We start from the raw sequence: 17,486 nt of genomic DNA, 5'->3' as shown, positions 1-17,486 counted from the left end.
GCCAACAATGATGGGAATACCAGATTGACAAGCAACGTAGTTTTGCGCAATCTAAGCATTGGGTCCATTACAGAAAGCAGCATTTGGAAGAAGCCAAATTGTAACAATGTAACTAGATCGATACTACGCAGAAGTTCTCTTGGCGTTTCATTTATATATGGCCATACAAAATAACGAATGCATGAATTCTCTTATAACCGATGATCTGTTCAGCAAAGCGGACGTAATTGGTCACTGCGACCAAAAGCAATTTCATGGAAACCTCCAAAGACCCAGGTCGGAAATCCATTAGAAAAGATCATGAGCATCCACATCACGCCTTATGACCTGGACTTTTGGATCAAGTGGTTATTGGTCCTATACCCGGAGGGGCAACGCTGTACGTTGTAAGCGAGTCGTGGACAGGCGGGCAATTTTGATTATGATTCAAATCCGTGAAAAATAAGGTTGTGTGAAAGGTATTATGAGTCCGAATTTGAGCAACGAAGACTCCGAAGCTCCACTTGTAGATCTGAACCTTTTGCTCCGCTCCCTTATTTCAACGTACAACTTGCAGGGAACATGCCTTCCGCTCGGGATATGTTCAAAGGTGTGGTAACAAGTCCCGTAGGAATCGGTAAACGGCCCGGGAGTGGACAGCTTTACTCCAGTGCTTTCATTTTTCGGTCAAAGTGCTGCGAACAACTGGGTATACGTTAGCAATTTAAACGCGAAAAAAGCAAAAAAGCAGAATCCATGCGTTTGTACGGAGCGAGATGAAATAAACTGCAGTAGAAGTTAATCAGTTAGACATATTAAATTCACAAAACTGTTGGCGCGTGCATTTCTCATTTTTCCTTGACCTTTTGTCGCAATCAAGTGCAAATGCTGGAAACATCGGAATTTTGAACCTATTCATGCAAAATAAACCTTGTCCAAGAATCAAGTTGTCGATTGCTGCAGTTCGAACTACATTTAGCCTCAAAGTGGCGTTTTGTACAGGAAAATATTAGCAGCGTACAAATGTCTGTCTCGCAGCTGTTTAGCATCTGGAAAAATGTGTACCATGGTAGCTTAACACGGCTGTTTGACTCGAATAAATTTCGGAAATCCGCATCTCTAGCTTGGCGCTCGATTCAGGTTATGTTTTCTAACCTAATGATGATAAACAAAGGATGCACGCCGAAGAAAGTCGGTCAAAGCGCCAATCCCGATGTGTATGTTATACCGCATACGCACACATCATGAGTCCAGCCACATCTGGTGATACAGATTCTCAAACATGCAAAGAGCGACGGCGTGCCCTTTACGGTTGGGCGTGTCTAGCGGACTTTTTTTTATGATTCATAGATTCACAGGTAGACATGTCAGGTAGCAAACTGTTAATCAGCTGCTCCTGGAACGCTTTCGCCATGTTGGAACTCGACTGACAGGTCCTTCGGTGAGTGAATAGCCGGTAGTGTCTTGAAACCGAGGTCTTCCCGAGAGCCCAGCAATTTGGACACTGACTAGCTTGCCACAGCATGCGCTTTATCAAATATATGTGATCTCTAGAGGACGCCATCTGATTGTGTTTGTTCAGGGAAACCAAGCCACCAATCTCGTCGAGAAACATTCCAAGAGTACATTTCAACATCGTCACGGGTTTCTCGGGTTTCCACTCCTTCAATACATGGCAGTGCCTTATCTTATTTCTGCACCTTGACGTTTGAACAGAAAACATCAAACTTCCGCTTTCACCACAAGGCACCAGCCATTAGCCTAAGCCGGCCAAACAAATAAATCACCAACCATGCGTGACGAGATGTGGAATACTGCCACTGAGCCTATTGCCATCATCGGCAGTGGCTGCAAGTTTCCCGGTGGCTCAACGACACCGTCCAAGCTCTGGGAGCTTTTGAAAGACCCCAAAGATATCGTCAGTGAAATTAGACCTGACCGATTCGACGTTGACAAATACTTTCATCCGGATCATAAACACCACGGAACCAGCAATGTTCGCCACTCGTATTTTCTGGAAGAAAACTTTAAGCATTTCGATGCCAAATTTTTCGGAATCAGGCCCCAGGAAGCCATGGCCATGGACCCCCAGCAACGGTTTCTGTTGGAAACGGTATACGAAAGCCTGGAAGCGGCTGGAATCACCATTAGCGACCTCAAAGGGTCGCAGGCCGGAGTTTTCGTCGGCAATATGGGAGTGGACTACTCGGAGCTTTTGTCGCAGGATATAGATGCGTTTCCGACATACTTTGCGCCCGGGACGGCGAGGAGCATCTTGTCGAACCGGATCTCGTACTTTTTTGACCTGCACGGCCCCTCGGTCACGGTCGATACCGCATGCTCTTCCAGCTTGGTGGCCGTCCACCAGGCGGTGCAGAGCCTCCGCCTCGGCGAGACCCCGGTTGCCATCGTCTGCGGCGCCAACCTGCTGCTGGGGCCGGCCCAGTATATTGCCGAGAGCAAGCTCCAGATGCTTTCTCCAAACGGCCGCTCGCGCATGTGGGATGCGTCGGCGGACGGATATGCTCGTGGCGAGGGCTTTGCCTCCATTGTGCTGAAGCCGCTCAGCGTCGCCTTGGCTAACGGTGACCATATCGAGTGCATTATTCGAGAGACTGGTTGTAATCAGGATGGTCGGACTAAAGGTACAAATGACCCCATTTGTTGGTGTTTGAGTTTTGACGTAAAAGATGGGGTTGGCTAATTTTCTTGATTGTGAACAAACACAAAAGGCATTACAATGCCCAGTCCACTCGCTCAATGCAAACTCATCCAGGAGACGTATAAGCGCGCGGGCCTGGACCTCAGCAAAAGCTCAGACAGGCCGCAGTATTTCGAGGCGCACGGCACCGGCACCCCGGCGGGAGATCCCGTCGAGGCGGAAGCCATCAGCACGGCATTTTTTGGTCCCGAGAGCGGCTTTCGTAGAACATCCCACGACCCAAAACTCTACGTCGGGTCGGTCAAGACTGTGATTGGGCACACAGAAGGCACGGCCGGACTCGCCGGCCTGATCAAGGCCTCGCTCGCCATGAAGGCCAAGAGCATCCCGCCGAACCTGCACCTGGAGCGCGTGAACCCCGCCGTCCAGCCGTTTTATGGAAACCTCGAAATCCCGACGCGGCTGATGGACTGGCCCGAGCCCGCGCCCGGCCAGCCGCTCCGTGCCAGCGTCAACAGCTTCGGGTTTGGCGGCGCCAACGCGCACGTCATCTTGGAGAGCTACACGCCGGCGGCCGAGGTTGCGATGGTCACTCCCACGGCTGCCGCTGGCCCCGTCTTTTCCCCTTTTGTCTTTTCGGCCAGCTCGGATAAGGCACTAGCAAGCATGCTATCTGCCTATAGCGATTACCTGAGTCTTAATCCCACGGTTGACCTGCGGTCCGTCGCCTATACCCTCAGTCAGCATCGCTCCGTTTTCGACAAGCGAGCCGCAATCTCTGCACCCGATCTCGACACCCTCAAGACCAAGCTCAAGGCACGCAGTGAGGAAGCCAGTCCTAGCGGCAAGACAGCAGCAGTCCAGTCTCTGGAGCGACGTCCCCGCTACCTGGGCGTCTTTACGGGTCAAGGAGCGCAGTGGGCACGGATGGGCGTCGATGTTATCAATGCATCTCCTGCAGCGAGGGCTATTTTTGAAGACCTGGAACAGAGCCTCAAAACCCTGCCCGAAGAGGACCGACCATCTTGGTCCATGCTGGAGGAGCTGCTGGCGCCCCCCGAGACTTCGCGCGTCTACCAGGCCAACATCTCACAGACCGTCTGCACTGCCGTCCAAGTCATGATGGTGCAGCTCCTGCGCGCCGCCGGCATCGAATTTTCGTGCGTCGTGGGCCATTCCTCGGGCGAGATGGCGGCTGCGTACACGGCCGGCTACCTGTCTGCCAGGGATGCCGTGCGCGCCGCGTACTTTCGAGGCGTCCACTCGCAGTTGGCAAAAGGGTCAAACGGCCAGCCGGGCGGCATGATTGCGGTCGGCACGAATTTCGAGGACGCCGAGGAGCTGTGCGAGCTCGACGACTTCAAGGGCCGCTTGTGCGTCGCCGCAAGCAACTCGGCCGAGCTCGTGACGCTCTCGGGCGACCTTGATGCCGTGCAAGAGGTCAAGAAGATCCTGGACGCCGAGGAGAAGTTCAACAAGCAGCTTCAGGTCGACAAGGGATACCACTCGCACCACATGCTGCCGTGCAGCGAGCCGTACGTCGCGTCTCTGCAAAAGTGCGGCATCCAAGCGCAGGTGCCGGGCGATGCGACGGCGTGCCGCTGGATCTCGAGCGTCTACGTTGATGACATGACCAATCTGGACTGCCGAGTCCAGGACAGATACTGGATTGAGAATCTGGCCAAGCCCGTCATGTTTTCCCAGGCGCTCTCCCATGCCCTGGGCGGCGATGACAAGTTTGACTCCGTCATCGAGGTCGGCCCGCACCCGGCGCTCAAGGGACCAGCCAGCCAGACCATCCAGGCCTGCCTCGGCGAAAGGCTGCCGTATTTTGGATGCCTGAGCAGGGGCACCGACAGCAACGAAGCCTTTGCAGAGTTTTTGGGTGGGGTCTGGTCGACCTTTGGCAGTTCGGCCGTCGACCTGGCCGCCTATGAAAGATTTGCAACTGGCGGCTGTGACCAACGCTTGGTCAAGGGGCTCCCGTCCTACACGTGGGATCACGATGTCGAACACTATTTTCAGTCTCGCCTGTCCAAGGTCGTGCTGCACAGAAGCACACCGCCGAACGAGCTGCTCGGCACCAGACTCCCCGATGATACTGCGGGCGAGGTGCGGTGGCGCAACAGTCTACATCCGGGAGAGCTACCATGGCTGTTGCAGCATTCGGCACAGGGTCAGACTGTCTTCCCGGGGACGGGCTACATCGCAACCACGCTCGAGGCGGTCAAGCAGTTGTTTGATAGCAGCGGGGTGCAAACGGTGGAGATACGAGACATGGTCATCGGCAACGCTCTCGTCATCGAGGCAAACACCGGGGTCGAGACGCTCTTTTCGTTGACCTTCATAAACACCCAGACGGACCGCATCACCGCCCACTTTTCATTCTGCAGCCAGCAGGGCGGCAGCACCAAGCTGGTGGAGAATGCATCTGGAGACCTGGTGGTGCTTCTCGGTGAGCCCTCGGAGGATGCGCTGCCCAGGAGTTTCCACCCAGGCACGCAGATGAAGGACATTGACGAGGAGCGCTTCTACGAGGCCATTGACAAACTCGGCTACGGCTACGAGGGTCCCTTCAGGGCGCTTTCGCAGCTGCAACGCCGGATGGGGGCTGCCACTGGTCTCGTGGCGATCCCCGAAAAGACGAAGCACTTTGACCAGATGGTCCTCCACCCCGCAGCCCTGGACGCCATGGTACAGACCGTCCTGCTGGCCTACTGCTACCCTGGCGACACCCGCCTCCAGGGAATCTCCCTCCCCACCGGCATCGACTGCATCCGATTCAACTATGGCATGCTCAGCGAGGCGGCGAGACCCGGCTGTCAGCTCCCGTTCCTCTCCTGCACTGCTTTCGAAGGCGATGACGTCTTGGGCGGGGTCGGAGGCGACGTGGGCGGCGATGTCGACGTCTTCTCCGAGGACAAGAGGTTCGCGCTGATTCAGCTCCAAGGCCTCCACACAAAGCCGCTGTCCCCACCGTCGGCCGCCACCGACCTGCAAATCTTTTCCGAGATGGAGTGGAAGACGGCATCGCCCGAGGGGGCCGACATGGAGGTGCGCGGCGAGAAGCGCGCCTACGTCGCCGACCTGTACTCGTCCATGGAGCGCGTGGCCTACTTTTACATGCGCCACGTGGATCGCGAGATTGGCAAGGACCGCTCCGGCCTGGCTCCCCACCAAGTTCGCTTCCTCGAGTGGGTGGATCACATGTGCGGTCGCGTCGAGGCGGGCACGCTTCCTCACATCAGCCGCAAGTGGGACCACGACACTCGGCAAGACATCCTAAAGATCATTGCGAAATACCCCGACAGCATCGACCTCGAGCTGATGCACGCGGTCGGGGAGAATCTCTGCTCCGTCTTTAGGGGGGAGATGAACGCGCTGGAGCCCATGGTCAAGAAGAACATGCTCAACCGGTTCTACTCGGACGCCCTCGGCATGTCGCCGTACACCGAGGACCTCGCCCGCATGGTGGGTCACATCACGCACCGCTACCCCCACATGAACATACTCGAGGTCGGTGCGGGAACCGGCGGTGCGACAAAGGTGATGCTCAGGAGGCTCCAGGACGCCTTTGCCTCGTACACGTACACGGACATCTCGAGCGGCTTTTTTGCCGACGCTCGTCAGGTGTTCAAGGCGCACGAGAGCAAGATGTTGTTCAAGACGCTGGATATCGAAAAGGACATTGTCGACCAGGGCTACGAGGAGAACTCGTTCGACCTGGTCATTGCCAACTTGGTGGTGCACGCCACGGCCGACCTGGACGCCACCATGGGCCGCCTCCGTCGCCTCGTCAAGCCCGGTGGTCATCTCGTACTCTTGGAAATCACCACCAACGACCCCCTGAGGTTCGGGTTCATCTTTGGACCACTACCGGGCTGGTGGCTTGGAGGCGAAGACGGACGTGTCCATTCCCCGTGTGTCGACGTCGAATGGTGGGATCGGGTCATGAAACGGAATGGTTTCTCCGGTGCAGACATCGTCACGCCGCACCACACCCTGGGCCCACTCTCGGTGATTATGACACAGGCCGTCGACCACCGCGTGCAACTCCTCAGGCAGCCGACCAGTGCCGACTTTGGAGATTTCACCATCGATCCCGAGAGGTTGACCATAGTCGGAGGCGTCAAGCCGTTGGCAGAGGGCTTGGAGCAGCTGCTCAAGCCACGCTACCAGAGCGTCGCATGGATACCCACTTTGGAGGAGGTGTCGTCGCACAGCCTCCCGGTCATGGGAAGCGTGCTGTCCCTCGTGGAGCTCGACGAGCCCCTGTTCAAAGACATGACGGCCCAGACGCTCGAGGGCTTCAAGTTCGTGTTTCAGCAGTCCAGGAGCGTTTATTGGATCACCTGCGGAGCCTCGGGGGCGAACCCGTACTCCAACATGGCCGCCGGTGTGGCGAGGACCGTCGCGCTCGAGATGCGACACCTGCGCCTTGGATTCCTAGACTTTGAAGACGCCAAAGATGCCACCGTTCAGAGGCTGGCCGACAGGTTCCTCGAGTTTGAAATCCTGGGCACCTTGGAGCAGCAAGGCAAGCTGGATCACCTGACGTGGTACCAGGAGCCGGAGCTGAGGTTCGACGGAAAGAACCTTCTCGTTCCTCGAATGAAACTGAGCAAAGACCGCAATGGTCGATACAACTCGCGCAGGCGGCAATTGACCAAGAATGTCAATCCCCGCGAGGTTCCGGTTTCTTTGGTCCCTACTACTAGCGGAAAGGACTTTGTTCTCAAGGAGTCTCTGTCGTCGTCCTCCACCAAGCACGGGGCCCAGGACACGGTGTCGTTGAGAGTCCATTACGCCAGTCAACGGTCGCTGAGGCTGGAGTCCTCAGACTACCTCTTCCTCGTCCTGGGCACCAACCTCTCTTCGGGCGAAGCCATGTTTGCCCTGGCAGACTCCAACAGGTCGATTGTGCACGTAGACCGGCAGTGGACGACGTCGTACCTTGGCAACCTGGATCACGGCAGGCACGCACTGGCTGATCTGTACACGCAGATCATGGCGTCGACGGTGGTGGCGGGGCTTTCCGCGGGCGACTCCCTCGTGGTGCTCGACGCGGAAACGCCCCTCTCGCAGGCCCTCTCGGCTCGCTGCGCCGCAAAGGGGGTGCGACTCACCCTGCTCAGCACCACCACCGCCACCTCGCACTCGGAGGCGGACGGTACCAACAAGACGAACGTCCGTATCCACCCCTTGGAGTCTCGCCGATCCATCGAGTCGAAACTGCCGTCCAACGCCACCTGCTTCCTCGACCTCTCGACCAACAACGGCAGCGAGGCCGCGGCCGTCATCAACAGCTACATCCCGGCGCAGTGCCGCGTGGAGACGCGCGACACACTGACGGCGACCGCATGCCAGGTCACCAGGTCCACCTCCACCGGCGGCCTGGGCCCTGCGGTCGGCGACGTCTTGCCTGCCTGCTGGGCCAACGTCGAGGCCGCGGGGCGAGACTTGTCCTTCTTCTCGGCCGCCGTCGTCACTCCCACCGAGCTCACCGCCGCGGCCGGGAACGGGAAGACGAGCGCCCCCAGAGTTGGCGATGATGCCCTTTTGCTTATCACGGACTGGACCGCCGAAGCAGAGGTCGGTGTGCTGGTGCAACCTGCCGACTCCATGGTGAGATTCAGACAGGACAAGACTTATTGGTTAGTTGGTCTCACCGGAGGCCTTGCCCTCTCGCTCTGCCGTTGGATGGTGAACCGAGGTGCCAGATATGTCGTCATGACGAGCCGCAATCCAAAGATTGATAAGGAGTGGCTTCAAGGCGTGGAATCTTGTGGTGCTACGGTCAAGATATTTTCCAAGTAAGTTTTGCTTTTGTTATTCGCGATGTCATGTCTAAACTCCAGTCTACTAAACCGTACAACCACTTTCGTTTTACCCTTGCCCCAATAGCGACGTGACCGACCGTGCAGCAGTCAACTCAGCCTACCGTACCATTTCTGCCACCCTGCCTCCGATTGCCGGCGTCGTCCAAGGTGCCATGGTTCTCCGAGATACCATGTTTGCCGAGACAACCATGGAGACCATCGAAAGCATCCTCGGGCCCAAGGTCCGCGGTAGCATCTACCTCGACGAGATATTCTACTCGACGCCTCTGGACTTTTTCGTCTTCCTGTCCTCTGTCACCGCCACATCTGGAAACCCCGGACAGAGCATCTACGCCGGAGCCAACATGTTTATGAACTCGCTTGCGGCCCAGCGCCGGAAGCGAGGCGTTGCCGGCTCCTCGGTGGAGATCGGCTGCATCATGGGCAACGGCTCCGTGACGACCATTCTGAGCTACGAGCACCAAAAGTACCTCTTCTCGGTCGGCAACACGTGGCTGGCCGAGCAGGACTTCCTCACCATGTTTGGCGAGGCGGTCCTCGCGAGCCCACCCGACGCGCCGGACTCGGTCACCTCGGTGACTGGTCTCCGTCTGCAGTTCAATGACGACAAGCCGGATATCACGTGGTTCAGCAATCCAATTTTCCAACACTTGGTTCTGCAAAGTGGCAACGCCATGCAGACTTCCTTGAGCGTGGCGAGGCAGGGTACTCCGGTAAAGAGCCTTCTTCAAGAGGCCAAGAGCTCTGAGGAAGTGCTCGACATTCTCAAAGGTATTGTTGCTCATCTGCTCATCCTTTTTCTCCGAGCTGGTTTTTACTGACATGTTCCACGCAAATCCAGACGCATTCACGGCAAAGCTGGTCTCGTCGCTCCAGGCCGACCCAGACAGCAACCTCCTAGAGGTGGATCTGGAGACGCTTGGCATGGATTCACTGGTCGCCGTCGACCTGCGATCATGGTTCTTGGCAGAGCTTTCCGTCGATGTTCCCGTCTTGAAGATTCTGAACGGCAGCACTGCCCGGCTGCTGCTTGAATTTGTGCAGGGCCTGATTCCCGCGTCCATGACTCCGAAGCTCGACGGCTCAGATGGAGCCGACGCCGCAGCACAAGAAGCGCCGCCAGTGGCACCGCCAGTGACGAAGCCCAAGCCCGACGTTTCGGTCAAGGTGCCGCCGCCCCATCAACCGGTGGCTTCCCTCAAGCCATCTGGCCCCGCTTCTCCGACCTCTCCATCGTCGGCAACAGCATCCCCAGGGCGGTCCCGCTCCGTTGCCTCACCAGTGACGGCGGACACGCCCGTCTCTCCCACGACTTCTGCATCGATGGCGTCGCTCAACGACTCGAGGAAGCTCATACGGACCGTCCCCGTCTCCTTTGGCCAGTCGCGCTTCTGGTTCCTGGGGTCGTACAACCCCGACCCGCTGGCCTTCAACATCACGTCGTTGATGCGCATCAGCGGCCCGTTGAGGACCAACGATTTCGGCAAGGCCGTCGACAAGGTCCTCAACCACCACGAGGCCCTCCGCACCTCGTTCGTGTCGGAGAACGATGCCCCGGTGCAAAAGATTTGGAGCTCGCCCGCCTTTGCACTCGAGCAGCGCAAGATTGCCGACGACGAGAGCGAGGTTGTCAAGGCCTACACCGAGGTCCAAAACACACGCTATAACCTCGAGGCGGGCCAGACCATGCGAATCATGCTTCTCACGAAATCGCCGACCAAGCACGTCCTCGTTCTCGGCTACCATCACATCAACATGGACGGAGTCAGCTTCGAGGTGCTCTTTAGCGACATTGAAAAGGCCTACAACCGCACACCTCTGGATCGTTCGGTGATGCAGTTCCCCGACTTTACCATCAGGGAAGCCGGCGAGTACAAGTCTGGGGCGTGGAGATCCGAGCTGCAGTATTGGCAGAGCAAATTCACCAGCCTCCCCGAGCCGACACCTCTCTTGTCCGTCTCGAAGCGAAGGACGAGGCCCGTCAACCTCAGCTACACGACGCACTCGGTGAGCCGCAGGATCAACGCCGAGCAGTCCCAGGCAATCCACACCGTTGGCCGTAAATTCAAGGCCACCCCCTTCCACTTCTACCTCTCGGTCTTCAAGACCTTGATCGCCCGCTTCAGCGGCGCCGACGACTTTTGCATCGGGATCGCCGACGCCAACAGAAAGGAAGACAAGGTCATGGGTGCCGTGGGCCTCTATCTCAACCTCTTGCCCCTCCGCGTGCGGAGCGCACTCGGGCAAACATTCGGTGAGACCCTGGCCGACATGAAGAAGGTGTCGCAGGAGGCGTTTGCCAATTCCAAGGTCCCCTTTGACGTCCTGCTCAACGAGCTCAGCGTGCCGCGCTCGTCGTCACAGACGCCTCTGTTCCAGACGTTTGTCAACTACCGACGCGGTGTTTCCGAGGAGCGGTCGTTCTGCGGCTGCACCGGCGCGGGCGAGCTCATCTCTGGCGGGCAGATTGGTTACGACATCAGCCTGGACATTGTCGAAAACCCCGGCGGCGACGCTCTGGTGACTTTGAGTGTCCAAAAGGATCTGTACAACGTCGACATGGCGAATCTGCTGCTCGACAGCTACTTCCGGCTCGTCGACTCCTTTGCCAAGAACCCCGCCACCAGCTTGAACCGTCCGGCCATATACGACCCCGTTGCGGTGGACAAGGCTTTGACGTTGGGCTGCGGCCCCACTCTTGAAGATTCGAGCTGGCCAGAGACCCTGATCCACCGCATCGAAAACATGTCTGTCAAGTATGCGACAAAGTTTGCCTTGCGCAACGGCCAAAACGGTGGCCTCACGTACTCTCAGATGATTGCCCGAATCAATGACATTGCGGCAAAGCTGATTGACGCAAAGGTCGGTACTGGAATCGTGGGCGTGATGCAGGCTTCCACCATGGACTTTATTTGTTCCATTCTTGCCGTTTGGAAGGCCGGTGCCATTTATACGCCTTTGGATCCACGCCTCAACTCAACCGATCGCCTCAAGGCCGTCGTGGACGAATGTCAGCCTGCATGCATCCTAGTGGACGCCACCACCAAGCCCTTGTTCGACAGCTTGGCAACCAACGCCGTCCAGATCGACGTTTCGATGGTGCAAAGCTCCAAAACGCTGGAAGCATCACCAAAGGTTGCCATACACGCAAAGGCGCCCTCGGCGGCTGCCGTCTTTTACACGAGCGGTTCGACCGGCGTCCCCAAGGGCATCACACTAAGCCACGCCTCCCTGACGTACAACATCATGGCGGCGACGCGGCAGTTCGGCTTCAAGGAGGGCGTCGACATCATGCTGCAGCAATCGTCCTTTAGCTTCGACATGGCATTGGCGCAGATGCTTACGTCGCTCTCCAACGGCGGCACCCTCGTCGTGGTCCCGTCCCACCTGCGCGGCGACGCGTTGGGCCTGAGCCAGCTCATCGTGGCCGAGAACGTCAGCATCGTGCAGGCGTCACCCACGGAATACAAGTCGCTGATTGGCGTCAACGCCCAGCACCTCAAGACTTCCAAGTGGAGGGTGGCCTTGAGTGGTGGCGAGAACATGACTCAGAGCCTCCTCGAGGTTTTCCGCTCGCTCGGCAAGCCCGACCTCGTCCTTTTCAACGGCTACGGGCCCACCGAGGCCACCATCAACGCCAACACCCGCATAGTGCCTTATCATGAGCCGAACAGCAACCCCGACCTGCCACTGCTGACCTGGCCAAACTATTCCATTTCCATTGTCGATCTGGAGCTCAACCCGGTCCCGGTCGGCGTCTTCGGCGAGGTTTGTATCGGTGGTGCCGGCGTCGGCCTGGGCTACTTCAAAAACGATGAACTCACGGCAAAGGCATTCGTGGCCGACAAGACGGCGCCTGCCGAGTTCGTGGCCAAGGGCTGGAAGACCAAGTTCCGAACGGGCGACCTCGGACGCCTCAGTCCCGACGGCGGTCTGATCATCGAAGGTCGCATCGACGGCGACACTCAGGTCAAGCTCCGGGGCATGCGCATCGACCTGAAGAACATTGAATCGGCCATCTTGCAAGCCGGCGCCGGCAAGATCATCGACGCCGCCGTGTCCGTCCGCCGAGGTGGTGCCGACGAGTCGGAACCGCAGTACCTCGTCGGCCACGTCGTGCTGGATGCCGATCAGACTCCCGAGGACAGCCAGCAAGACTTCCTCGCCCAGCTCATTCCCCGCCTCAGGCTGCCCCGGCACATGAAGCCGTCCCTGCTCGTGCCCATCCGCGCCTTGCCCCAAACCGCCTCCCACAAACTTGACCGCCGCGCTCTGCAGCAGCTGCCCATCTCGGACGCGGGCCAGATTGCCAAGCAGTCGCAGCAGGGTGCCGAACTCGGCTCCGATCAGGCTCGGATGTGGAAGCTCTGGAAGCAGGTCATCCCGCGCGACGTCGTTTCGCAATACTCCATCACGCCGCAGTCTGACTTTTTCCACGTCGGCGGGACCTCGCTCCTCCTTGTGAACCTGCAGAGCCTGATCGCAAGGGAGCACGGCCGCGCGCCACCCCTGCACGCAATGTTCGAGTCAAGCACGGTCGCGGCCATGACCGACTTGGTGCTCTCGGATGACGCATCCGGCAGCACCGCCCTGATCGACTGGGAACAAGAAACCTCGATCCCGACGCTGCCGCCACACATCATCCCCGGCGGGGCAGGGAACAAGGTCTCGGTGCCGCCCAGGGTGGTCCTGCTCACGGGCGCGACGGGGTTCCTGGGCCGCCAGCTCATGGCCTTTTTGCTGCGCCAGCCCAGCGTCAAGCGCATCCACTGCCTGGCCGTGCGCGGCGGCGCTCCTCCCTCGTCGGCGGCCCCCTTCTCGGACCCGCGCGTCAGCATCCACGCCGGCGACCTCAACGCTCCCCACCTGGGCCTCGGCGAGGCCGTGGCCGAGTTGCTGTTCGCCCAGGCCGACGTCATCATCCACAACGGCGCCGACGTGTCGTTCCTCAAGACCTACGCCACCCTGCGCGCGACCAACGTCGGCAGCACGCGGGAGCTGGCCCGCCTCGCCGCCCCGCGCCGCATCCCCTTCCACTTTGTCTCGAGCGCCAGCATCACGCAGCTGACGGGGCTGGACGAGTTTGGCGAGGCCAGCATGGCGGCCTGGGCCCCGCCCGCCGACCCCAGAGGCATGAGCGGCGGCTACGCGGCCGCCAAGTGGGCGTCCGAGGTCCTCTTGGAAAAGGCGGCGCGGGCCTGGGGTCTGCCCGTCGTTATCCACCGGCCGAGCAGCATCACGGGCGAGGGCACCAATAGCCTCGACCTCATGGGCAACATGTTCAAGTACATTGAGCAGCTCGAGGCCGTGCCCGAGTCTGATTCCTGGAAGGGCAACTTTGACTTTGTGTCGGTCGAGAACGTCGCTGCCGACATCGTCCAGGCCGTCGTTGCCGCAAACGTTGTGGCCGCCGGCGGCGTCAAGTTTATCTACGAGGCTGGGGACATTGTTTATCCGTTGTCCATGGTCAAGGATATGTCTGAGGGGGGTGCCAAGTTGCCTGTCAAGACGATGCCATTGGCAAAGTGGGTTGAGAAGGCGGCAGAGAAGGGATTGGACTCCATGCTGGCTGAATACCTCATCAAGGCAGCCAGCACGGGCACCTCTCTGGCCTTTCCCAGACTGCTGAAGGACGGGAACTGATTCATGAACTTTGGAATACTGTAACTAGATGTGTTCTGTTTTGTGTCCTTTTTTCCCTCTTACCTACACAACCCTCGATTCATAGAGCGAGTGTATGAATAGTGTTTATTCAACCTTCAAATATTTCAGTCTACGATTATCTCAGAAATATCTCAGCTCAGAGTTGTGTCTCATTTCTACAGAGGAAGGGCGTCAATTATAAGCTTATGACGATAGATGGGTCTTATTGCATCCGCTGATGAGGACGACCAGTTGGAATATAATATATCTAGACTACCTACCTGACTTGTACGTCGGCTACATCGAGGTAGGTCCCTCATCTTGCGGAGACTTGAGTTCCATCAACTCGGGGTCTCCCCTACACTTGCTTTTGCGGCCGGAAACCAACATTCACAGCATACCCCAAATGTGCACGCCCTGCGTACCTGTCAGACTTGATGCTGATGAGTGCAAATGATGTACTGAACACAAACAAAACCAGCCAACGCACCATATGATCTCTGTCCGCTAAACGAAGTGAAATTTGTTTTGGAATACCAGCCACTAATACATTTGGGTTGGGATTGCTGGCAAAGCCCGACATGTGCAATGCAGGCGCCTTAGTTTTTGGGGAAGCATGGACCCACGCAGCCTCTTGGTAGGAGTGATGAAATCGCTAAACCAACGGTGTTATGTTGCGTGACTACATCTTGTTCATCCTTGTTTATAAAATTGCATGGGGTTATTAGATCTGTTTTCACGTATTCTGAAATTACGTAGTTTGCTAGCAAAGCTCTTGCTTAATCGATTAACAATGCATACGCGGCGTTACCGAGCGGCTATTTTGAAGCATACGACATAGCTTATTCTATTTAGACGTTGACGTGTGCAAGCAAAACCCCTGCACGTTTAATCAGGAAGACCACCCTCTGTTTATTCCGAGTGGCCGTCTAAACATTCCATATCAAAAAGAAATATAAAAAATAAAAAGAACTATTCGGGATGTTGGTTATATTTCTAAAAATAAAGTCCGAGGAAAAATGATCAGCATAGGTCAGGTGGAATTACATGATTTATAATCAGTATACTTGCTCAAAATTTACACAGTCGCTATAGCATCGCCATATTTAAACATCCATTTCAAATACTGCTCCGCTTGTCAATCTCAGCCTTTCTATATCATCTCCTACAGCCGAGCTAACCTGCCCATCTCCTATTTCTCTACATAACCCTCAAATCTGTCGATAAGGTCGATTACCCAGACGCCAGTTCAAAGCCCCATCTTCTACATTTTACCGTTCGCCAAAATGCACACTTACAAATTCATCCAAATCGCTCTCTTGTTTGCCAGTGTTGCTCTGGCAATTCCCACTCCCCCTTCTCCCCCTAACCCCCCTCCCGTCCCACAACTACCGAACTCGGAGACGAAGTCCAACCGCCTAGTGTCTCACTCTTGCGAATTCTGCGGCGTTGTCAAGCCTTCCGGGCCAGCATATCTGGAACACTATCACCAAAACCACCGAGAAGAGGTCTGGGGAAAGTTGGCAACACCTTCTCCCCCCAACCCCCCTCCGGTCCCGACGCAAAAGGTGGAAACACATGCCCCAAAGACGCACGGTTGCGAGTGGTGCAACAAGGTGGAGCCTTCCGGGCCAGCTTATATAAAGCATTATAAAGAAAACCACGAAGATCAGGTTTGGGGAAAATGGGCTGGACAAGATGCCAAGGCGAGCCCATAGACAGAGATGCGGATAGGAAAAGATCTTTGGACGAGGGGACGGACAAGAAGGATCAATTTTAATGATTGGCACAGTAATTCTTAGCACGAGTATTGGTTTTTCAAGATGGACGGCGGGTCGTTGGGTGTCTCGGCTCCCGTGCGTCGCTTCTAGCATCACCATTCTAGGACTACCATCGAGGGAGTAGTAGTAGTAGTAGTATTAGTTAACGCCGGGCTCGGCCCGGCTTGTTAGCCGGCCGTTAGCAACCTCCCGAGGGGTATCTCGGCGCGCGTTCTATCTTCTTTATTTACACAGGGGGAAAACAAGGAGGGCAGAGGCGGATCGTGCCTGACCGGGTTCGGGCCCGGTCCTGCTTAGGGGGTTAGTTCACTGACGCGACCCCGTGCCTAAGGTGCACGGAGGGTTCGTCTGACGGCTTGTGCCGTGAAGTGTGGGTGAAAAGGCAGTAAGTCTATTCCTCGTCAGAGTTCGAGTCGTTTACGATCGGTGTCCCTAGGCGTAAAGTGCGTTCGTGGCGCGCGGGGCGCTGGCGGGCCGCTCTGGGGCGGGCGCTGAAGTAGTTGGTGGCTATCGAAAACGCCTGAAAGCTTGTCGGTTGCCCGAGGCTTGTCTGGAAGAATTTGCGGCGTTGGGCGCGGTCTGGCGGCCCGACCGGCCGGTCGTTGTCAGGCCACGGCCAGTTTCTCCACACCGCCCGCGAAAAGCGGCAGTGCACCGGGTGTTCAGGGGAGGTCCGCTTCCAGCACCAGGCACACCTACCATCGAGGGAGACATATAGGTGAAATTTCAATTGTAACTGCATATGATTGTTGGTCTCAAATCTCAACCCACACCTGTTATCAGTTTGATATTTTGATATATATATTGATACAACCAAGAAAGCCGCCGCATCAAACTCGGTCGTCTAAGCTTGGTGCCCAGGGAAAAATGGTGCCTGAACCGGCGACTAGCGCCATCCAAAAACGGGGGCAGTTTTCCGCGGACACTACAGTACACTTCTCAAACATCCAGCCGGATATCACGTTCATGGTACAACAGACATTGTGTTACTTTCTGGCCCCTGTTGCGGTCAACATGAGGGGCCCCATGATATCAATCTTTCATACTTTTATAGTATGTCGTCGGTTGGCAATTCAGAAGAGAACGTTGACTGCCGCTTACTGGTAGACTCAACGATGCTGGACAGACTGGGGTGGGGCAGCGAGGCACTTGGCATCGAGGACCGACAAAATGCTCAGTGGATAACACCTTTAGGCTGTCAACCCAGCGGAGGCTCAGAGAGGGGACATGTTATCCAACAGAGGTGCAGGTTCCACGGAGAATATGTAGGATACTTGACGTTAAAATCAAAGATCTGCTGCTTATGACTTGAAGTATATAAAGCCTGCCCTAGTTTCGTCGAGAGGCTTGCCTTTAAATCCTTTTTTAAACGTCGTTAAAAACTTTATCGCCAAATAAATCAAGCCTTCCCGACAGTCTGTTATCTGTAAGAGCACCGGAAATAAGCTTTTAGGCGTAAAACGATATTGTTTTATTTTAGGGAATTAATAGCGTTCTGGAAAAGACATTGCGTCTTTTGATATCCAAACGGTTATCATGAACATTGCCGGTTGCTGTAAAGCATTTTTAGCCTTTGTGATT

At 56.5% G+C, this 17,486-nt stretch overlaps 3 protein-coding genes across 3 annotated transcripts; all 3 read left to right on the top strand.

Moving 5' to 3' along the window:
- Positions 1-1,771: 1,771 nt before the first annotated feature.
- MGG_12447 (polyketide synthase/peptide synthetase) lies at positions 1,772-14,124 on the top strand (the record flags this gene model as incomplete). The annotated part of the gene is made up of 4 exons (XM_003715619.1): positions 1,772-2,624; positions 2,712-8,454; positions 8,546-9,252; positions 9,323-14,124. 4 exons carry the CDS (start codon positions 1,772-1,774, stop codon positions 14,122-14,124), a joined length of 12,105 nt encoding a protein of 4,034 aa, XP_003715667.1.
- A 1,286-nt stretch (positions 14,125-15,410) lies between these two features.
- MGG_15926 (uncharacterized protein) lies at positions 15,411-15,842 on the top strand (the record flags this gene model as incomplete). Its single annotated transcript, XM_003715618.1, has 1 exon — positions 15,411-15,842. The coding sequence occupies one exon, from the start codon at positions 15,411-15,413 to the stop codon at positions 15,840-15,842; it is 432 nt and encodes a 143-aa protein (XP_003715666.1).
- Positions 15,843-16,772: 930 nt separating this feature from the next.
- On the top strand, positions 16,773-17,174 carry MGG_15925 (uncharacterized protein; the record flags this gene model as incomplete). Its single annotated transcript, XM_003715617.1, has 2 exons — positions 16,773-16,958; positions 17,100-17,174. 2 exons carry the CDS (start codon positions 16,773-16,775, stop codon positions 17,172-17,174), a joined length of 261 nt encoding a protein of 86 aa, XP_003715665.1.
- Between the last annotated feature and the right edge of the window lie 312 nt (positions 17,175-17,486).

The sequence above is a fragment of the Pyricularia oryzae genome, chromosome 2 (assembly GCF_000002495.2).
Source record: "Pyricularia oryzae 70-15 chromosome 2, whole genome shotgun sequence".
Lineage (NCBI taxonomy): Eukaryota > Fungi > Ascomycota > Sordariomycetes > Magnaporthales > Pyriculariaceae > Pyricularia > Pyricularia oryzae.
The sequence above is the reverse complement of the archived record's forward strand: the minus strand, read 5'-3'. Positions and strand labels throughout refer to the sequence as shown.